Source organism: Papaver somniferum, chromosome 2 (genome assembly GCF_003573695.1).
Source record: "Papaver somniferum cultivar HN1 chromosome 2, ASM357369v1, whole genome shotgun sequence".
Lineage (NCBI taxonomy): Eukaryota > Viridiplantae > Streptophyta > Magnoliopsida > Ranunculales > Papaveraceae > Papaver > Papaver somniferum.
In genome coordinates this window covers 199,008,112-199,032,237 of record NC_039359.1, presented here as the reverse complement: position 1 = coordinate 199,032,237, position 24,126 = coordinate 199,008,112, and the positions used below count along the sequence as shown (strand labels likewise).

Genomic DNA, 24,126 nt, shown 5'->3' with positions numbered 1-24,126 from the left:
ATTTGAGTATGCAAATTGTTTTGGATAGTTCGCGAACTTATCAATACACACTAGTTGCTGTGTATTTGAGTTTGTGCATGTAATTACAGAGAGGCAGAAGTTTATTGTCAAAGATGATGGGCTGTGTGGGAGCAGAAGGATTGAATTTAGAGGGTATATGTCCTGATATCATCAAAGACCCTACTTCCTTAGAACAAGTCTTACTCTGCAAATCCAGAGGTGCATGCATAAGCTACCCCTCTCTCTGTATCTCTCTTTCCCAAGCATTCTACATGTATACCTTTCTACGTTTCGCTCATGTTGTGTTTTTCCTTTATTCTGGGTTTTCTTTTTCCTGCGCCTGTTTTCAACTTTGAAGATTGAAGGTGATTCTGTACTCCTTTATTGTAATATGTTCCTTCTTGGGTGGGACATTAAATTATTAATTTGGCCAATAAAATGTTTCTTTTTCCGGGTATTTGTTACTTATGCACTTCAGCTGGTTTTCACTTTTGATAGTTATTTTTCATTTTCGCTGTAAATTTTTAACAATTCAAAAATATTCAAACTTGGATTAGAGTTTTGTTTTTCTCGATTTCTTTTTAGTTGAAACCCCATTAACTACCGAATTGTGTATTCGGGTTAACAGACGAAAGAGATGGAATATATGGCGCACTATGGAATGCATGTGCTGGACCCTCCGTTAAAATTCCACATATAGGAGAGAAAGTTTTCTATTTCCCACAAGGTCACTTAGAACAAGTTCGTTTCATTCAGGTTGTCTCTTGTAGTACTGTTACATACAGGGTGTTTTCTTCAATTTGTATTTCCTTTTTTATACAAGATTTAAAGAATATTACCATAACACTTGTGAATTTCTCTGTAATTATATCTCCTTCATTTTGTTTCATTTGCTTAGCTTTTTATTGGTGTAGGTAAAAGTATATACAAATCAACAAACCAGTTCTCAAATGCCTGTTTATGATCTACCATCAAAGATTCTCTGCAGAGTTATATATGTACAACTTAAGGTATAGATATTGTTATTCAATCTCTCTCTCTCTCACCCGCCCATAAAAAACTGTTCATTTCCGACTTTGGTGCTGAATGTGTTAGAGATTTGTTGCTGCATTAATTTAAGTTTGATTAAATTTTATTTAACGGATTCTGTCTTGGGTTTAAATTTGTAGGCTGAAATGGAATCAGATGAAGTGTTTGCTCAAGTGACACTAGTTCCCGACTCGAAGGTTTTGTTATATTACGATATATTATGGCATTTGCTTGTTTTGGGTTTTCAAAAATATAGCTAACAAAAATAACTGATGTTTCTGGCAGCAAGATGAACCTGGAATAAACAAAGAGAAACTTCTTTTTCCTTCTAAGAACACTAAAGTTTACTCCTTTTGCAAGATACTTACTCCATCTGATACAAGTACTCATGGAGGATTTTCGGTTCTTAGACGACATGCTAATGAATGTCTTCCACCTTTGGTATGTTTTAGTTTCAACTCACTATTAGATAGACCACGAAGCTGAACTTTATATACGGAGTTTACCTGAAAATTTAGAATAATCAAATTTCCGTGGGTGTATCCGTTTTACTTTCTTTCTGGGGTTAATCAGTAAAAGTAAAGTTTTTCGGTTTAATTTGGTTCTAAAGCAAATTTACCAAGAAACATTTGAGTCTGGTAGGAGAGGAATCTTTTGATGCTGGGAAGAATGCATTTCATGTGACATGTGGGTAATGATGTGTCTGAAACTTGAAGAAAGAATGCTCCTCTGCCCTCATCAATTTGTTCGTGGTAGAGTTGTTTGATACGGTTCTTTATATTTATTGTTTGATACATCTGACGTTTCTTTAAGAGTTTTATTTATGGAAAAAATTCTTTTTTTGTATTTAATTGTTTTACAAGAAACAAAACTCGTTTTATAAGAACAAACCTAAACCTAAATTGATTTGCAAGTTAATTTTCCTATAAATACAACTCGAAAATCTCTTTTCAAAACACACAAGCAGCGACCATATCTAGGTCTACTTTTCTTCATCTTCTTGCTTTTATTTTCGTGCGGCGTTTTACTTCCATCCCCGTTGCTGAGTTTAAGAGTGGGTAACTTGTATTGTGCTAATATAAGTTACATCGGGCAGTCTTATCCTGGACACATCTTCACACGTTGGGGTTTAGCATTACTTTAGAGAATACCCGCGAACTAATGTGTTAAGGACAGCTTGTTGAACCTGTGATTTTGCCCACATCAATTTGTTCGTGGTAGAGTTGTTTGATACGGTTCTTTATATTTATTGTTTGATACATCTGACGTTTTTTTAAGAGTTTTATTTATGGAAAAAATTACTTTTTTGTGTTTAATTGTTTACAAGAAACAAAACTCGTTTTATAAGAAAAAACCTAAACCTAACTTGATTTGCAAGTTAATTTTCCTATAAATACAACTCGAAAATCTCTTTTCAAAACACACAAGCAGCGACCATCTCTAGGTCTACTTTTCTTCATCTTCTTGCTTTTATTTTCGTGCGGCGTTTTACTTCCATCCCCATTGCTGAGTTTAAGAGTGGGTAACTTGTATTGTGCTAATACAAGTTATATCGGGCAGTCTTATCCTGGACACATCTTCACACGTTGGGGTTTAGCATTACTTTAGAGTATACCCGCGAACTAATGTGTTAAGGACAGCTTGTTGAACCTGTGATTCTGCCCTCATCAATTTGTTCGTGGTAGAGTTATTTGATACGGTTCTTTATATTTATTGTTTGATACATCTGACGTTTCTTTAAGAGTTTTATTTATGGAAAAAATTCCTTTTTTGTGTTTAATTGTTTTATAAGAAACAAAACTCGTTTTATAAGAAAAAACCTAAACCTAACTTGATTTGCAAGTTAATTTTCCTATAAATACAACTCGAAAATCTCTTTTCAAAACACACAAGCAGCGACCATCTCTAGGTCTACTTTTCTTCATCTTCTTGCTTTTATTTTCGTGCGGCGTTTTACTTCCATCCCCGTTGTTGAGTTTAAGAGTGGGTAACTTGTATTGTGCTAATACAAGTTATATCGGGCAGTCTTATCCTGGACACATCTTCGCACGTTGGGGGTTTAGCATTACTTTAGAATATACCCGCGAACTAATGTGTTAAGGACAGCTTGTTGAACCTGTGATTCTGCCCTCATCAATTTGTTCGTGGTAGAGTTGTTTGATACGGTTCTTTGTATTTATTGTTTGATACATCTGACGTTTCTTTAAGAGTTTTATTTATGGAAAAAATTCCCCTTTTGTGTTTAATTGTTTTACAAGAAACAAAACTCGTTTTATAAGAAAAAACCTAAACCTAACTTGATTTGCAAGTTAATTTTCCTATAAATAAAACTCGAAAATCTCTTTTCAAAACACACAAGTAGCGACCATCTCTAGGTCTACTTTTCTTCATCTTCTTGCTTTTATTTTCGTGCGGCGTTTTACTTCTATCCCCGTTGTTGAGTTTAAGAGTGGGTAACTTGTATTGTGCTAATACAAGTTATATCGGGCAGTCTTATTATCCTGGACACATCTTCGCACGTTGGGGTTTAACATTACTTTAGAGTATACCCGCGAACTAATGTGTTAAGGATAGCTTGTTGAACCTGTGATTCCGCCCTCATCAATTTGTTCGTGGTAGAGTTTTTTGATACGGTTCTTTATATTTATTGTTTGATACATCTGACGTTTCTTTAAGAGTTTTATTTTTGGAAAAAGTTCCTTTTTTGTGTTTAATTGTTTTACAAGAAACAAAACTCGTTTTATAAGAAAAAACCTAAACCTAACTTGATTTGCAAGTTAATTTTCCTATAAATACAAATCGAAAATATCTTTTCAAAACACACAAGCAGCGACCATCTCTAGGTCTACTTTTCTTCATCTTCTTGCTTTTATTTTCGTGCGGCGTTTTATTTCCATACCCGTTGCTGAGTTTAAGAGTGGGTAACTTGTATTGTGCTAATACAAGTTATATCGGGCAGTCTGATCCTGGACACATCTTCGCACGTTGGGGTTTAGCATTACTTTAGATTATACCCGCGAACTAATGTGTTAAGGATAGCTTGTTGAACCTGTGATTCTGCCCTCATCAATTTGTTCGTGGTAGAGTTGTTTGATACGGCTCTTTATATTTATTGTTTGATACATCTGACGTTTCTTTAAGAGTTTTATTTATGGAAAAAATTCCTTTTTTGTGTTTGATTGTTTTACAAGAAACAAAACTCGTTTTATAAGAAAAATCCTAAACCTAACTTGATTTGCAAGTTAATTTTCCTATAAATACAACTAAAAAATATCTTTTCAAAACACACAAGCAGCGACCATCTCTAGGTCTACTTTTCTTCATCTTCTTGCTTTTATTTTCGTGCGGCGTTTTACTTCCATCCCCGTTGCTAAGTTTAAGAGTGGGTAACTTGTATTGTGCTAATACAAGTTATATGGGGCAGTCTTATCATGGACACATCTTCGCACGTTGGGGTTTAGCATTACTTTAGAGTATACCCGCGAACTAATGTGTTAAGGACAACTTGTTGAACCTGTGATCCTGCCCTCATCAATTTGTTCGTGGTAGAGTTGTTTGATACGGTTCTTTATATTTATTGTTTGATACATCTGACGTTTCTTTAAGAGTTTTATTTATGGAAAAAATTCCTTTTTTGTGTTTAATTGTTTTACAAGAAACAAAACTCGTTTTATAAGAAAAAACCTAAACCTAACTTGATTTGCAAGTTAATTTTTCCTATAAAAACAACTCGAAAATCACTTTTCAAAACACACAAGCAACGACCATCTCTAAGTCTACTTTTCTTCATCTTCTTGCTTTTATTTTCGTGCGATGTTTTACATCCATCCCCGTTGCTGAGTTTAAGAGTGGGTAACTTGTATTGTGCTAATACAAGTTATATCGGGCAGTATTATCCTAGACACATCTTCTCACGTTGGGGTTTAGCATTACTTTAGAGTATACCCGCGAACTAATGTGTTAAGGACAGCTTGTTGAACCTGTGATTCTACCCTCATCAATTTGTTCGTGGTAGAGTTATTTGATACGGTTCTTTATATTTATTGTTTGATACATCTGACGTTTCTTTAAGAGTTTTATTTATGGAAAAAATTCCTTTTTTGTGTTTAATTGTTTTACAAGAAACAACACTCGTTTTATAAGAAAAAACCTAAACCTAACTTGATTTGCAAGTTAATTTTCCTATAAATACAACTCGAAAATAACTTTTCAAAACACACAAGCAACGACCATCTCTAGGTCTACTTTTCTTCATCTTCTTGCTTTTATTTTCGTACGGCGTTTTACATCCATCCCCGTTGCTGAGTTTAAGAGTGGGTAACTTGTATTGTGTTAATACAAGTTATATCGGGCAATCTTATCCTGGACACATCTTCGCATGTTGGGGTTTAGCATTACTTTAGAGTATACCCGCGAACTAATGTGTTAAGGACAGCTTGTTGAACTTGTGATTCTGCCCTAATCAATTTGTTCGTGGTAGAGTTGTTTGATACGGTTCTTTATATTTATTGTTTGATACATCTGACGTTTCTTTAAGAGTTTTATTTATGGAAAAAATTCCTTTTTTGTGTTTAATTGTTTTACAAGAAACACAACTCGTTTTATAAGAAAAAACCTAAACCTAACTTGATTTGCAAGTTAATTTTCCTATAAATACAACTCGAAAATCTCTTTTCAAAACACACAAGCAGCGACCAACTCTAGGTCTACTTTTCTTCATCTTCTTACTTTTATTTTCGTGCGGTGTTTTACTTCCATCCCCGTTGCTGAGTTTAAGAGTGGGTAACTTGTATTGTGCTAATACAAATTATATCGGGCAGTCTTATCCTGGACACATCTTCGCACGTTGGGGTTTAGCATTACTTTAGAGTATACCCGCGAACTAATGTGTTAAGGACAACTTGTTGAACCTGTGATTCTGCCCTCATCAATTTTTTTCGTGGTAGAGTTGTTTGATACGGTTCTTTATATTTATTGTTTGATACATCTGACGTTTCTTTAAGAGTTTTATTTATGAAAAAAATTCATTTTTTGTGTTTAATTGTTTTACAAGAAACAAAACTCGTTTTATAAGAAAAAACCTAAACCTAACTTGATTTGCAAGTTAATTTTCTTATAAATACAACTCGAAAATCTCTTTTCAAAACACACAAGCAGCGACCATCTCTAGGTCTAATTTTCTTCATCTTCTTGCTTTTATTTTCGTGCGGCGTTTTATTTCCATCCCATTTGCTGAGTTTAAGAGTGGGTAACTTGTATTGTGCTAATACAAGTTATATCGGGCAGTCTTATCCTGGACACATCTTCGCACGTTGGGGTTTAGCATTACTTTAGAGTATACCCGCGAACTAATGTGTTAAGGACAACTTGTTGAACCTGTGATTCTTCCCTCATCAATTTGTTCGTGGTAGAGTTGTTTGATACGGTTCTTTATATTTATTGTTTGATACATCTGACGTTTCTTCTATTGTTGCAAGACTCCAACAATCTTAACACATTACTATTCCTTGTAACAATGCGAAAGAACGACGTTGAAAGACCACAAAAGTTTAATGGAAAGGATTTCAAGAGATGGCAATCCAAGATGTTGTTTTATCTAAGCCATCATGAAATGGATTATATTCTTGTTCCACATGATTAATTGATGAATGCTGAAGATTTAACTGAGGAGGTGATCGAGTATAACAAGCGGTGTAATTTTCTGGCGAAAAATCATATCATGAATGGTTTGGAAGATACAATGTATGATTTTTACAATGCTAAAGAAAATTTCAGTGCTTATGATTTGTGGACTGCGTTTGAAGCAAAGTATCAAGCGGAGACTGCAGGGAGCAAGAAATTTCTGGTGGCGAAGTTTATGGAATTCAAGATGACGAATGATAAGCCTGTTGTTGATCAATTCCTCGAATTTCAACAGATTATTAATGAGATTCTTGCTGAAGGTATGGTCATTGATGAGACATTTCAAGTATCTGCGGTAATTGGGAAGTTACCAACTTCCTGGTCTGAGTACAAGAAAAAGCTAAGACATGAAACTGGCGAGATCAACATGGTTGAATTAGGGAAGAAGATTCAAGTGGAAGAGTTGTTGTGCTCCAAAGATAAGAATGTGTCTTCTGCAAGGGACATGAGTAATAAAGCTCATATGACTGAACATAGATCTTCCAAAGCTGGAAAAGGTGAGAGTAACAATCGTAACTCTAAGCGTGGTCCTCCCAAGAAAGGTATGTTTCGAAAACCAGAGTCTAGCATTACTAAAATTAAGGGTGCTTGTTATGCGTGTGGAGTTACTGGCCATATGGCAGTTCACTGTAGACATCGTAAGGACAAGAAGGATAATGCTAACTTGGTTGAAAAGAACAAGGATGAGTTTTCTGCTGTAGTGTCTGAAGTTAATTTGGTGACCAATGTGATGGACTAGTGGGTAGACTCTGGAGCTACCAAACATGTTTGTGGGTACAAAGACCTGTTCACCTCCTACCAGAGGGTAGGGGAAGGCGAGAAACTCTATATGGGTAACTCATCTGCATCAGAGGTTGCAGGAAAAGGAAAGGTCGGTCTGAAGCTCACATCTGGCAAGACTCTCACATTGAATGAAGTTCTTCATGTTCCAGACATCTGCAAAAATCTTGTTTCTTGTTCTGTTTTAGATGATAAGGGTTTTAAAGTTTCAATTGAGTCTGGAAAACTTATAGTAACTAAGGGCAATGATTATGTGGGTAAGGGTTATAAGGCTGGGGGTCTTTACAAACTTAATGTAACCTGTCCTGAAGTGAAATTGAATGATTCTTCTGCTTACATGTGTGTGTCATCGAATGTTTGGCATGGAAGACTTGGTCATGTAAATTACAAATCAATGCATAAACTAGCTAGCGTAGGTTGCATGCGCAAATTCACTTTAGATAAAAGTCATAAGTGTGAGATTTACGTAGAATCTAAGTATGCTAAGAAATCATTCAGGAAGAATGTCCAGAGAAACATTAAACCTTTAGAATTGATTCATTCAGACGTAGTTGACATGAAGTCAGTTTAAACTAGAGGTGGTAAGAAATGGTTTGTCACTTTTATAGATGATTGTACGAGGTACTGTCAGGTTTATTTGCTTAGAGGGAAGGACGATGCCTTAGAAGCCTTTAAGATATATAAACGTGAAGTTGAAAACCAATTTAATGCTACCATTAAAACTTTTAGGTCTGACCGTGGTGGTGAGTATCTAATTCCTATTGGAGATTTCTGTGAAGAACATGGCATAATACATGAAACTACAGCCCCTTATTCACCTCAATCCAATGGTGTAGCTGAACGTAAGAACCGTACCCTTAAGGATATGATGAATGCCATGTTGATTAGTTCAGGATTACCTTCGAATTTGTGGGGGGAGGCTATCCTCTCAGCCAATTACATCCTGAACAGAGTACCCTTTAAAGGATCAGATAAAAGTCCATATGAGTTATGGAAAGTAAACAACCATCTTATGATTACTTCAAAGTGTGGGGGTGCTTGGCAAAGGTGGCCATCCCTCCTCCTAAGACAAATAAGATAGGACCCAAAACCGTTGATTGTGTTTTTATAGGGTATCCTGAGCATTCTAGTGCTCATAGGTTTATGGTTGTGAGTTCTGAAATTTCTGACATAGGGTTGAATACTATCATGGAGTCTAGGGATGCTGAGTTCTTTGAGAATGTTTTTCCTATGAAACGTGATTCTCGAAAGAGATGTTTAGATGATCCCCTAGAATTTCATCATCCAGTCAGTCATTACCTTTAGAGGAAGATGAACCAGAAATAGAACCTAGAAGAGGTAAAAGGGTTAAAACTAAGAAAACCTATCCTGGTTGCATTACATACCTAGCCGAGTCTGATCCTCAGACTTATAAAGAAGCCATGACTTGTCCTGAAGCTCCGTGGTGGAAAGAAGCTTCAATTAGTGAAATGGATTCCATTCGAGAAAACGGTACTTTTGAACTTGTAGATTTACCTCCAGGGTCTAAGGCCATAGGTTGTAAATGGATTTTCAAGAGAAAACGTAATATAAATGGAACTATTGAAAAATACAAGGCTAGGTTGGTAGCGAAAGGCTATAAACAGATAGAAGGTATAGACTTCTTTGATACATATTCACCAGTAAGTAGAATTAGCTCCATTAGGATGTTAATTGCTATAGCTTCTGTCCATAACCTACAGATACATCAAATGGATGTAAAGACAGCGTTTTTGAATGGTGAATTAGATGAAGAAATTTATATGGAACAACCCGAAGGATTTGTAGTTAAAGGTTGTGAGAAGAAGGTTTGTAAACTGAAGAAATCTTTGTATGGATTGAAACAAGCACCTAAACAGTGGCATGAGAAATTTGATCATGTGATGATTTCTAGTGGTTTTAGAATTAATGAATCTGATAAGTGTGTTTATACTAAACTTGTCAAGGATGCCTGTGTGATTGTATGCTTGTATGTTGATGATATGCTTATACTAGGTACAAACATGGATGTTATTAATACCACTAAGAAAATGTTGAATGAGAACTTTGACATGAAAGACTTAGGCCCCGCTGATGTCATATTAGGGATGAAGATTAGAAAAACTTCTAATGGCTATAGTCTGAGTCAGTCTCATTATGTTGAATCCATACTTAAGAAATATAATCAGTTTGACTGTAAACCTGTTTGCACTCCATATGATTCTTCTTGCAAACTCATGAAGAATAAGGGTGTAGGTGTTAACCAACTTGAATACTCGAGAGTCATAGGAAGTCTGATGTATTTGATGAATTGTACGAGACCAGACATTGCTTATGCTGTGAGTAGGTTAAGCAGGTATACTTGTAATCCAGGGCAGAAACATTGGGATGCACTTAATAGAGTGCTAAAGTACTTGAAGTACACAATGACCTTTTGTTTGAATTACGAAGGGTATCCGGCCGTCCTTGAGGGATTTTGCGATGCGAACTGGATAGCAGACTCAGAGGAGTCTAAGTCTACGAGTGGATATGTATTCACTCTAGCAGGTGCGTCTGTATCTTGGAAGAGTTCCAAACAGACATGTATAGCTCGCTCAACTATGGAGTCGGAGTTTATTGCGTTAGATAAAGCAGGAGAGGAGGCCGAATGGCTAAGAAACTTTTTAGAAGATATTCCTCTCTGGCATAGGCCTGTGCCAGCTATATCTATACATTGTGACAGCAAATCTGCAATAGGTAGAGCTAAAATAGCTTCTACAATGGAAAGTCTATACATATGCGTAGAAGACATGATTCTTTGAAATTACTAATCTCAACAGGCGTTATTTCCATAGATTGGACAAGGTCCAAGGAGAATATCGCGGACCCTTTGACGAAAGGTTTCCAAGGAGATAGTTAGTAAAGCATCGAAGGGGATGGGGCTTAGGCTCAAATAATTAAACTTGCCATGAAGGATACTCAACCTTGCTGACTGGAGATTCCAATAACAAGGTTTCGAATGAGACAACTAATTTATGTGGGTAAAGGTAAACACTATCAGAGAATTTCATTCTGTCCCTTCCCTATGGTGTTGATGTGATAGTGTGACTGCATGTGGAGGATGACTTTTAATTAAGTCTTAATGAGTTCTATAGTTTCAATTTAAGATTGAAGTGGGGTGTAGCAGTAAACACTCTTGATGGAACTCACCTATCTGAATGAGGAAGTGGGTCGCTTCCATGAGAATGGAGCCGATTCTCTAAGCATTTGAGAAACAGGATATGTCCAGGGCCAAAATGGACAAAACGGCACGAACTTAGCAACACTTGGAGGATATCATGCGTGGATATTATTAGAATACACCAAACGCTAGCAGTTCAAGACATCGTTCACTGTTAGCTAGTAGTTCCGGTAACTTCTCACTAAGCAAGGTTCAAGACCTCATGGACACCTTTGCCTAAATGGTATTTTCCTACTCTGATTTTTCGTTTTTCCGATATTTCATTCATGTGGGGGATTGTTGGAGAAAATGAGTTATTAATAAATTTTTTGGTCTTGGTGTGGTTTGATCTCATGACCTAAGGGTCTAAGGATACTCACTCATTTTTGAGTGAATGAAATGGAACCTTTAGTCCCACATTGTGGAAAACTAAAGAGGTGCTCCACTATTACCATGTTCTCATGGATATGTTGTAAAACAATGTGGGTGGAGCGGGTGGGCGAAAAATACATGTTTCGACCCATGCGCGTGTACCAAGCACCAAGTCCGTGTCTACTTGAAATTATTTTTGCAAGTTTTTAACTTGATAAATAATTTATTTAAGAGTTTTATTTATGGGAAAAATTCCTTTTTGTGTTTAATTGTTTTACAAGAAACAAAACTCGTTTTATAAGAAAAAAAACCTAAACCTAACTTGATTTGCAAGTTAATTTTCCTATAAATACAACTCGAAAATCTCTTTTCAAAACACACAAGCAGCGACCATCTCTAGGTCTACTTTTCTTCATCTTCTTGCTTTTATTTTCGTGCGGTGTTTTACTTCCATCCCCGTTGCTGAGTTTAAGAGTGTGTAACTTGTATTGTGCTAATACAAGTTATATCGGGCAGTCTTATCCTGGACACATCTTCGCACGTTGGGGTTTAGCATTACTTTAGAGTATACCCGCGAACTAATGTGTTAAGGACAGCTTGTTGAACCTGTGATTCTGCCCTCATCAATTTGTTCGTGGTAGAGTTGTTTGATACGGTTGTTTATATTTATTGTTTGATACATCTGACGTTTCTTCTATTGTTGCAAGACTCCAACAATCTTAACACATTACTATTCCTTATAACAATGGGAAAGAACGACGTTGAAAGACCACAAAAGTTTAATGGAAAGGATTTCAAGAGATGGCAATCCAAGATGTTGTTTTATCTAAGCCATCATGAACTGGATTATGTACTTGTTCCACATGATGAATTGATGAATGCTGAAGCTTTAACTGAGGAGGTGATCGAGTATAACAAGCGGTGTAATTTTCTGGCGAAAAATCATATCATGAATGGTTTGGAAGATACGATGTATGATTTTTACAATGCTAAAGAAAATTTCAGTGCTTATGATTTGTGGACTGCGTTAGAAGCAAAGTATCAAGCGGAGACTGCAGGGGTTTAAATTTGTAGGCTGAAAATGAATCAGATGAAGTGTTTGCTCAAGTGACACTAGTTCCCGACCCGAAGGATTTGTCATATTACTATATATTATGGCATTTGCTTGTTTTGGGTTTTCAAAAATATAGCTAACTAAAATAACTGATGTTTCTGGCAGAAGATGAACCTGGAATAAACAAAGAGAAACTTCTTTTTCCTCCTAAGAACACTAAAGTTTACTCCTTTTGCAAGATACTTACTCCATCTGATATAAGTATTCATGGAGGATTTTCGGTTCTTAGACGACATGCTAATGAATGTCTTCCACCTTTGGTATGTTTTAGTTTCAACTCACTATTAGATAGACCACGAAGCTGAACTTTATATACGGAGTTTACCTGAAAATTTAGAATAATCAAATTTCCGTGGGTGTATCCGTTTTACTTTCTTTCTGGGGTTAATCAGTAAAAGTAAAGTTTTTCGGTTTTAATTGGTTCTAAAGCAAATTTACCACGAAACATTTGAGTCTGGTAGGAGAGGAATCTTTTGATGCTGGGAAGAATGCATTTCATGTGACATGTGGGTAATGATGTGTCTGAAACTTGAAGAAAGAATGCTCCTCTTGTCCAGCATCAAAACGCAAGTTGTTATTCATGCATGGCCTCAACATCACTATATTTATAGTTGACCGATTTTACTGAATTTTACCCAGCCCAGATCAATTAGCTAATCTAGGAGACGAATCATCTTGCTGTTCTAAGATGATCATAGAAGTATTTTTATAACTTCATTTTGTTTCTTCTGGTCTATAATTTTTATTTTGAATCCATTTTGAAGGCTTTTAGACTTAATTTGGTTGTTGTTTGTTGTTGTTGTAGGACATGAGCCAGCAACCACCATGTCAAGAACTGGTGGCAAAAGATTTGCATGGGGTAGAATGGCGCTTCCGCCATATTTACCGTGGTAAATATCTATCGTATGATGAATTGATGGTCATTTACTTGATTTCTTCTTCTCTTTTAACATTTTGTAATTTCATTTTCTGCCTCATTGATCTTCTAAATGCATGTATTCTTCTCTAACATAAATCTAGGTCAACCCAAGAGGCACTTGCTTACAAGTGGTTGGAGTACATTTGTGAACTCAAAGAAACTTGTTGCTGGTGATACCTTTATTTTCATAAGGTTTTCCTCAACTTGTCTCATATTTATGCTTTCTTGAGAGTACCATTAATTCTTTTCTGTTCAATTGCTTTGTCTTGTTGAGGGTCATTAGTTTATTTATTTGTTTAGAAGTCAGTACTGCTGCATAATCGAGAGTCAACGTAGATACATGTTTGTAATTTCAGGGCAGAAGATGGGGAGCTTCGCGTTGGGTTTCGCCGTGCTTTAAGTAAGATACAAAGTTATCCATCAACATCAGTCCTAAGCAGTCACACCATGCAGCTTGGCATACTCGCAACTGCTTCGCATGCACTTTCAACTGGATCCATGTTCAGTGTTTACTATCGTCCAAGGTAAATTTTTTTTTTTAATCAGATTCGTCCTAGGTAATTATAAATATGTTTATTTTGTACCGGAAAAAGTTGTCTTTGGCATTCTTACACAATTGTTTTCGATTTCTCAGGACAAGCCCATCAGAGCTCTTGATCCCATATAAGCAATACATGAATAGCGTAAGAAGCAGTTTTGCAGTTGGGACTAGATTTAAAATGAGGATTGACAGCGAAGAAGCTCCAGAAGAAAGGTGAACTAATTTAGTGTACTAATTATAAAACTTTTTTTTTTTTTTTTTTACTCTCGTTTGATTTCATGGACAAATCATCATGTCTACACTCTACATGCATGTTTCCATAAACCAGACCTTCAGGCACCTTAGTTGGTATTGAAGAGGATGATCCTGTTCACTGGCCCTGCTCACAATGGAAATGTCTCGTCGTAAGTTACTCTTGATCTTCTCCAATTATAATTGAAATGAACAACAAGCTTGTATATAATTTATTTATTTTGACTTATTTTTACTCATGCAATACATTCTTAGGCTCATTGGGATGAACCATCTTCCTCCGTGCCACGTCCACTTCGGATTTCTCCATGGATGATTGAACCACTTTCAGCTGCGACTAACATGCAACAGGTTCAACCCCGAACGAAGAGACTTAGAACCAGTCAAGCATCACCAGATGAATCATCTACACTGAGCAATGATGGTTAGTAATGTTTACTGATAAGTTTAGAAGAATTAACCAAAATGGATTCTTACTTAATTACTACTTTTACTGAACCGCGTATGAATCATCTAAATTTAGTTCCTTCATTAGGACTATCCTTAGGTTCCACTGAGTATGCACCACCACTGCCAGGGCAGTCTTCAGGGGTCTTTCATGGTCAAGAAAATGGACAAATTCCATCAAACACAAATTTGATACCTCCAAGGAACTATAACTGGGGGCAGAACCCGTTCCCATTTCAAAGAAATGATCCTTTTTATATGGATCCTGGAAATAATTTACCAATTAATGGTGCATATCAAGATGTGTCACGGTTCGATAGCAACTTTCATCCACCCCTATTTTCAACATGTAATGACAGTAGAAATTCTGGATTTAGTGAGAACCGGTCAGTTCCGCAATTCAGTTTCCCAAGTTCTGGTTTCCCAGGAATGATGGGCCATGGACACGATGAAGTACCAATGCATCAGCAAACAGACAGTAGCCCCTGCATGCTTTTTGGTGTTGATTTAGTAAAGATTCCAATGGGAACAACTCCAGCTTCAGAAATGAGTTTCCCACAATTCTTTCATGACAATTGCCATGTTCCACATTTCAGCATGGTGGATTCTGATCAAATTTCAGACCCATCTAAGATCACGAATCCTTCATATTCTAGTGGATCTGGAAGTGGTGTCGAAAAGCCATGCCAGAGCTGTTCCAATACCCCCACCAAATTTTATAAGGTGATCGTTATAGACTAATTTACAAGTATTTATGTCTTGTTTAGTTTAACTGATATTCTTTATGTTAAGAAGTAAGTAGTTGGTACATATAAATCATTTAAGTTGTTGTCTAATTCTGTTTCATTGTTAATGCAGGGAATTTCCACGAGTAGTTCAAAAGATCTACATTAGCCCCAATGAAGAAATCGACAACATGAATCCTGATTCGCCTAATCCAACCCCACAGTAAACCTTTGTATAACACTTATCCAAAGTTGAAGAAGAAAATAGAATAAGGACAACATCACCATTACCATAATCTCATTACCATATCATCAACATGCATCATCCTTCCAAAATACGGTTTGGCTATATATATGTAAAGTTACTGATCAGTTAGGTTCTCTAGCTATATAGAGTTAAGAGTTGGTCTATCTATATATACATATCAGTAGAAAAGTATGTTTGTAACTAAATAAGAAGTGGAGAGGTATAATAAGAAGAAAATAAATAAGCAGAAAGCAGGTAATGGTTTGTTAAGAGCAATCTTACATGTATGCATGTCTGTTGCTGTGTTGGTCAAGAGTCACTCTTGTCTAGTCTAGTCTAGTCTTGTTGTTTAGTGTGTCTGTTTGCATGACATATATATAGCTATAAACTTATGTCATATTTCCATAAATGTTGTATGTATTTTCAATTTCATATGAAGAAAGAATAATAATGAAATAAACCCCTTTTGATTGGGGGTCTTGATATTATATTTGCACCCCAAAATTTCAGGGGCGTATTAAACAGATTATGAAAATACTATTTTACCCTTTATTAAACCTAAATCTTATAAATCATTTAACCCCTAATTAAAAATCTTAATTGGCCCCCAATTTATACATCCTATACTAAATCAGAATATCAGTTTTTTCATCTTCCCTTCGTCTTCTTCTTCTTCTCCCTTTCTCTTCTCCACCCCAATTAACGCCCCCTTTGAAGAAAAAAAAAGTTTCACCCGATTCATCGCGTGCTCGTCGATGATAAAACTTTAATCGACGATTAACTTCTTCTACAAAATAACGGCCCCTTTGAAGAAAAAAAGTTTCACCCGATTCATCGCTTGATCGTCGATGATAAAACTTTAATCGACGATTAACTTCTTCTACAAAAATAGCTCGTACAAAGCAGACCGTTAGAAAAGCACTTCAAATCCCTAATCTCATAGATACGGTAAAAGCCAAGGTATACGAGAGAAGAACTCCCAAACCCAAAAAATCGAAACCCAAGAAAGAAATGGCTCCAATTAGAAGGTACGTGAACGAAAACCCACCTTGTATTCGATTTTGGAAACCCTTAACGACTTTTGATTTTCATGCGGATTCTATGAAAAATCGTTAGTGTATTAGATTGAAGATGACGACCCTAATTCTGTTACTTCAACATTTTTTACCCTGGAATAGAGTCGTTAATGTATTAGGTTGAAGATGACGACTCTGTCGTGCCGACCTTTTTTGTTGTTTAACGACTCTAGATGGAACTCGAACAACTTTATATTTCAAAAATTGATAGTGTCGTCATCTTAGGTCCCATAGAGTCGTCATCTAGATATATGCCCTAGAGTCGTCAACCCAAATCATAGGATCGCCATTGCCTTTTTGACGACCCATTGTTACACGATAACGACCCTGTAAGAAAAGAATCACCCTCTCTGTCCAAATATTTGGAAGGGTCGTCATCTGGAATTGGTAAAGTCGTCATTTTTATTTTATAAAGTCGTCATCATATATATTAGAATCGTCACCTAATATTGAAGGGTCGTTTGCTTTATAGATCATCCCATTGCCGACCCTTTACATGATACCATAAAATTAATATTTTATTGGTTCCTTTTGTTTTGTGTTTGGACTATAGTACCAAGAAGACCAAAGACACGGTTCCAATGATGATAACTCCTCCTTCCAAACCTCCGGCCACGATAAATACTTAATTGCCAGTCCATTACGCGAAAGACAGCCGAGTGAGGTAGCATTTTCTATTAGCGAACTAAGAGACAAAGGTAATGAGTTGTCGGATTCGGAGGAATCATCCTCTCTTGTTATTTCCTCTAACGGTAGCGATGATGAAGAACAAGAGATACAAGAAGATCCTCCCATACGAGGTGAAGAAGAAGAGGAGGAAGAAGAGAGTAATAATGATGATGAAGATAATGGTAGTGGTGATGATTCTGATGATGGTAATGGTGGTGATGAGGAGGAGGAAGGATATGAAGGTAATAATGGTAGTGATAAGAAGAATGAAGAGGATGAAGGTAATGACGCTGGTGATAAGCATGATGAAAACGAGGAAGTCAATGATGCTGGTGATAAGGAGGAGGAAGAGAATGAATAGTCGAAGACTGCAAAGAGGGTAAAGAAAGACGGAACGGATATTGCACCTAGCGCGAGACACATTCACGCTACTCATTTGCTGCTGGAATCTCTTCGCATTGGTAAACCTAGAGGAGAACCTAGAGATGACTGCGAAGTTCTATTTAGATATCCCGGATTGTGGGCTCATACCATCTATGAGACAGTCGTAAGAATCCCAACTTTGCTTGTTATTTGATTGGTTGATATTAAGTTTCTATTTATTTTTTTAATATTTACATGCATGTTTTTCTTTTGTAGGATCATAATAATGTCGCACGTATTTTGAGAAACCAATCTTATTTTAAGAAAATGGAGTTGTGTCCGCTAGAAGGTGAATGTGCAAGAGTTAGAGAGTATGTTGAAAACTACGGTTTGTATAATGTCGTTGTGAACTGTGTGATTGCGTATGACAAGGTCGCAGTATCTAGTTTCTGTGAAAGGTATTACGGTGAAGTCGACACATTCCAACTCGCTTTTGGCGAGATAGTAGTGACTTTTGATGATGTAGAACAGATATTAGGGTTGCAGGTCGAAGGTAAATCAACCAATGACAAGTTCAAGAAAAGGCTTAGTTGGGATGAAATTTTTGCATTGGCTAGGAACTTGTTTGGCTGGGATAAAGAGACAACTAATGGGCTTTTCGTGCAGGGAAATAAATACCCGAAGAAAGAGTTCAAACTTGTGGAGATTAGGGAAATGTTTTCTGACACATTAACCAAAGAAAAAGTTGGTGTTCTCTCTGATATGGAATGTCATTATGCGGGGCTGGGTATTTGTTGTACCTCCTTGCGTCATTCATATTTACCGACAGCAAAGGTAATAGGGTCAGCGCCAACCTTCTTCAGATTTTGGATCCCTTGGAAGATGTGAACAAGTACTCTTGGGGGACTGCCATAGTAGCACATTTGAATGGTCATCATTCCCAGGGATATCGCGAACGAACTTCTCAAATTAATGGGAATTTGGATCTAGTCCAGGTATTTGGATTGATGAAAGTTGTCTTTTTTGTGTAAGTTTTTTTCCATTAATGTTTTTATGTTTATTTGATTGTTTTAAAATTTTCAAATATGCTTGTTATAGGTGTGGATTTATGATCATTTCCCCTCGTTGTTCAAAGATAATGAAGACGTGCAACTTAACCCAAAATGGGGCAAAGGTAGTCCAACAGGAACCCGATACTTGTTCACCGGTTCTCAGGATAAGAAGCAAACTGATGCGTTCATAGAAATGCGCCAAAAACTGGACAACATCACGGCGAAAGAGGTAATCTTTAATCCGTATAAGGATGGTAGAGTTTGCGCAGTGGAAGATGTCGTGTATTACTATGGCCCTTTTTTTTTCACCCATACAGTTTTTCAATGTATAATCCGATGAGAATCATGCGTCAACTTGGGTTTATTCAAGATTCACCCGATGCCGACTATGTACCTTCGTTCAAGCGCAAGATGTACAAATGCAAGGATGACGTGTCGGACATAAAGGTGGTTTACGAACCTGAACCTGATACCAAGCATTGGAATATTAGACACTCTAGGCTAGTGGACATCACAGATTGGGTGCATGTCAATGAAGGTCACGAGGCAACAACAGATTACTATGCATGGTACGAAGGCTTCTCCCATGGTCGGGTGATACGATAGATCAGACTACGGGTAGGAGGACCAACAGAGCATCCACCTCTGCTTCTCAAGCTGACACTAGAGATGATACTACCATTCTTAACCTAGTGGTGAGTATTTATTTTTGTATTTCTGTTATTCATATACATACAAATATAGTTATTTAATGTGAATTGGTATTTGAATGCATATAGAGGGAACGAATGAAGCTTTTTGTCAAGGCACTGTGTTTCTCGGCTGATAAAAGCTAAGTGTTTGATATTGAGAAGCAACGCCGGTACGTTGTTTACATCACGCACGTTGAAAATCCCAATGCAAAGAAGATGTTTGCTGAGCTGGCTAAGGAAGGTAAGAAGACCCAGAAAAAACGTAGCCATCTAACACAAGAAGGTGCTGAACAGGGGCAATATAGCCAACATCATGATGAACAAGGTGCTAGAGAAGATGATGGTTCCCCATGGGGCAGTGCAACTAGGTCCTCCTAAGAAAAGCCGGAGAGTTTCCCGGTCAGGGAGGTAAAGAGGAGGTCGAGGTCGATATGGTGGTCTTTAGTGAGGAGATGTTACCCTCGACTTGAACTTATGTTTCACTTTACTGTTGACTTGAACTTATGTTTCTTAACTTTTTTTAGATGCAACTTATATGTTTGGTTTGGATGGTTTGTTGAAACTACTTTGTTTTCATAAGATTTTAGAAGGATGTTTACAAGTATATTTGTTAGAATTATTTAGGACTCTAAAGCAGAAAAGATTATACACTGTGGCAGAGAAGGGGTCGTCATCTTTAAATCTAGCAGAATAATGACCCTAAATGTTATAAGTTGGATTTTACCATCTTATCCAAAGAGTCGTTCACTCTATTTTTATCAAGCTGACGACTCTAAACCTAACTTTTTAAGTTTTTTCAGACCTATAGTCATCAGCTTGATATTTAGATCCAAATAACGACTCTTTCCTACCAAAACTTCCAAGAGATTGCTTGAAAAATTTAGTGAAGGGGTCGTCAATGTAATAGTTTTAAATGAACGACTGTACCTTTCCCAAAAAGATCGTCAATGCATAGACTAAAGATACTAAGGACTCTTTGTAGAAACTTTGAACTAATAGGAGAAAGGCCATGGATTTCAATAAGAAGATAACATTACATAAATCTAGCATTACAGAAGAGCTAGTAAGGGTAATCAAGAATCTGACGCATCAAATGTTCGTCAATGAACCTTCTTGCTCGTCGATACAACGTTGTATATTCTTTGTGGTGAATGAACTTAGTTTCCCCATTACGTATTGTCCATTACCCATTGAAACGTTCCAGCTGAAATTAAACGAGGAATGTTATACGTTAGTAACTTTGAACCATAGAAAAGTATAAATATTATCGGATTACTCACTTTTTCCCTAAGAGGAGCTCGTGGATGATGGTCGTACTCCATATTTCTAACTTTTACGTACTCTCGCATTGCACCTTTAATGTAGTTGAATCGAAATGTCAAGTCCCTCCATTTACGGTTATTAGGATTCGCAGTACGCCCGTAGAAGAATTCCTTAACTCTCATCCAAAACATTGAATATATTTCATTTGGATGTTCACGAAACGTATTAGCAAACTATTTAACGAGACAAAAATCTTCATACGGTTCCCATTCCGCCATTGCCACTAAAAGTTTAAGTATTTTGGTAGGAAATGGAATATTTTTGGCCATTTTCTCAAGAGGAGGGGGTTGTATTTTATAGAAGGAAACCCCAACGGTCGGAATTTTTTGAAATCCACAACTAGGGTCGTTAAAGTCGAGTCGCCAGCCATTTACCATAACAAATGACGACTCTAGAGATCTGCAAGCGTCGTCATTTTGTTAATTTGTCCAGTAAAGACCCACTTAACAGTTAATGTGAATTTTGAATTCACCAAATATGGTTGAGTCGACCAACGGAAATTTTTTTCAAAAACTTGGCAGTTGGGTCGTTAAATTCTATAAATAGAGACCCATCACATCTTCCTCATCAAACCATAATTATCAACCTTCTCTTCCCATTCTCGTTTATTTACCATCCAAGAGAAAAAAGAAGAGGAAACACCATGACTACTCCCTACACTTCCGAAGAGAATTGCGCCATTGTGAGAACTTGGTTGACAGTCACAAACCACTTTCAAGATCTAGGAAAAGACATTGATCAAACATAGGATTCTTGGTGGAACCGTGTATTCATCGTTTTTGTGGCGTTAGACGGAAATTGTAACTCAAGGTCTTTGAAACTCGTCAAGGAACGGTTCGAGGAGATAAAATTGGAATGTGAAGCTTTCAAGAGAGAAATGAAGGTCGTAAGGGAAGCCTTACCCAATATGTTGGGTGATATAAGAGTAAGTATTTAAACAAGAGGTAAAACTTATCAAAAGCTTTGAACAATACTAACAAAGTTTTTGTTTTGCGTTTTCAGTTGGGGAAGGCGTATGCCCGATACGAGGTGCTTCGTAGTTTGAGTTAGACGATTGCTACTTCATCTTGGAAGGCACTACCTATAATTACAACCTTTATGGTTAAGTGTTTAAGTGCACCGTTATTATCTATTATATTTCATTTTCTTTAATGCAACACTATGCAAGATGTATGCCTTTTATGATTCAATGAAAGGATTCTATAAAATCAAAAATCTTAAAAATTAACAGCATGGGTCGTTAATGTATATAAATATCGAAAGTGACGACTCTAACTAAAATTATTAATGGTTGGTTAGGGTCGTCGGTATATATGAATATCCCTACGACGACTCAAAAAAACAAAAACTTGCGTTTTTTACAGATAGTTTGGATTCGAGAGTCATCCTGGTATTAACAGAACCAAATAACGACTCTTGGTGCAACAAGAGTCGTTATTGTTTAACACATCACCTTGACAATTTTTCATCACCTGCAAAAGTTGCAGGTTAGAGTCGTCTCGTGAGTGTCAACAGACTGACGATTCTTTATTAGGGTCGTTAGTGTATACAACACCCGACTATAACGACCCTCACTCTGAGTAATTCCATAGAGACCATGAATCGACCACTTGGAGCGTCATTCAGAAAATTTGAAGTGTATAGGAAGTTTACCTGATTATTTTGAGCTCCGGGTTCTTTATTTCGAGGATTGGTTCCTTCATTTTGAGTAATAGGTTTTTCATTTGCACCATTATTCATGGCTTCCTCTATTAACATCTCTTCATCAAACATCCAATCCACAGGATTAGTTGAGAAAATCTCATCATCAACACAATCATGGTTGTTATTTGAACCTTCACCAATCTCATTCCCTCCACTTGAATCACCCATTTCTAAAAACCATAGGTTTTCCTCTCAAAACTCCTCTTCTTCTACTCAACACACAAAAACTCTAAAATAAAATCTCCCCAAATTTTATCCCAAAATCAGATTTTAATCTAAACACTCTTACCACAATATTTAACTTAATTAATTCTTAATACTAATCATTCAGGGGCTTTTAGTCACTTAGAAAAAAACTTGATAAGAGGTGACCCAAATTAGGGTGGGGTGACCTTTTTTTCCTCTAATACAAGACGCCCAATTAATATCCATGGCACCCAATCAAACGAGTGAAATAAAACCCATTATCTTATTAATTACATAACTCCGTGACTTTAGACTGGGTCTTATGGGCATGCCCAGCCCCTTCCCAAACACAAAAACCATGGACATAAGTCCCTCTTCTCGTAAGCCTTTTCTAGTGTGCGGGAATCCCAGCGGGAAGACTCCGGATACGAGCAATGATTAACCGTTCTCAAAAAGTGTAAAACGGAGAATGGGTAGCCGTTTTAGGCTAAAAAACGGGTTATCATTAACCGTTTCTTGACCTTTCTACATCATCGGAGATCCTTAGTCCCTTATTTTCATGAAAACCAGACATCAACCGTTATTTGAACCCAATCGAGATATATAAACTGAAACAACAAGCATTACAACCTTCTAGCTAGTATCCCAACGTCGCATACACCGTTACCAATCGAAACCCATGAACTAATTGTGTAAGAAACATTTTCTTTCACTTCTTTTCTTCCTCACCAGTTCAAACATTTGATTCAATTCACACCATATAAGACAATCAAAATCAAATTCACAGAAAACCCATAAAATTAATCAGATAAATAACACAACCAAGAATCCATTAGAGAAAGAAAAAAAAATAAGAAAAGGGTTCAACAAATATTAACCAATTCTCCATTCCCTCTATCCTTCTTGTCTAAAAGAAAAACCCTAACTTTAAGATCCAATTTCAACAAAGAACCATCCAAAGTTAATTTAGCTGCTGGTGATGCTTTCACTTTCAGTACTGTTTCAAAAAAGGCAAATTAGCTTCAAACGTTGATGCACAATGCCCTGTAATTTAGATGCTGGTGGAAAGTTCAAAGAGTGGTTTAATATACAAGGTGGGTTTCTTCCTGATAACCTTTATCTGAGTCTTAGTAGGTTGACTTGTCAAGATGGAGAACGAACAACGGTTGTCCGTCTTTAGAAACGGTTAATCATTGGACGGTTTATTCCTCAAAAACGTCTACTCGTTGTCCGTCCCTAACAATAATAGGGAATCCCCGTTGGGGTTAGGCTCTTCCCAGGCTGACATGTAAAGGCAGTTGGGAAGGAGCTGGGAATCTCCATAAGACCCGGTCTTATTCACTAACATGAGCCAGCTTGATCTCTCAAAATTGAATAAAGATCCCCAGATTCCTCAAAAAACCCTGCTTAATTGGTGCATGCTATGACTTGCTGCATTTGCAAAAATTCGAAGCAAAAGTTGCAGGGTGCTCGAATACAGCCGCAATGCCGCTTATTTAAAATCAAGGTAAATTATCGCAATCTCGCATACGATTGAAACCTTAAAAAGATTTATGGGTATGTCACTTAATACATCTCGAATTTATTACTCAATGATAGTTGTTCCTGTTGAGCGATGTCGTGATGAGTCCCTATGAGTTCTACCATATTTTTCAGATTTTGTGTTATTTGAATCACAATGAAAATGGTTGGTTCACCAGTTTTACAGTGACTTGCTTCTCAAATGAAGTGTCTATATATCATCCTCCTTAAAGCAA

The 24,126-nt window shown here is 36.8% G+C and overlaps 1 protein-coding gene across 1 annotated transcript in view; it reads left to right on the top strand.

Annotated features, from left to right (window-relative positions):
• The window catches only part of LOC113352572 (auxin response factor 9-like), a 28,731-nt gene extending 11,321 nt beyond the window's left edge, over positions 1-17,410 (top strand). The window contains exons 4-15 of the mRNA XM_026596381.1: positions 636-741; positions 915-1,010; positions 1,170-1,226; positions 1,315-1,470; positions 12,979-13,063; positions 13,194-13,284; positions 13,449-13,616; positions 13,727-13,846; positions 13,962-14,037; positions 14,141-14,309; positions 14,409-15,055; positions 17,276-17,410. Coding sequence (XP_026452166.1) covers positions 636-741; positions 915-1,010; positions 1,170-1,226; positions 1,315-1,470; positions 12,979-13,063; positions 13,194-13,284; positions 13,449-13,616; positions 13,727-13,846; positions 13,962-14,037; positions 14,141-14,309; positions 14,409-15,055; positions 17,276-17,410 — 1,906 coding nt within the window. The remainder of the gene's footprint in view (positions 1-635; positions 742-914; positions 1,011-1,169; positions 1,227-1,314; positions 1,471-12,978; positions 13,064-13,193; positions 13,285-13,448; positions 13,617-13,726; positions 13,847-13,961; positions 14,038-14,140; positions 14,310-14,408; positions 15,056-17,275) is intronic.
• The last annotated feature ends 6,716 nt before the right edge of the window (positions 17,411-24,126 follow it).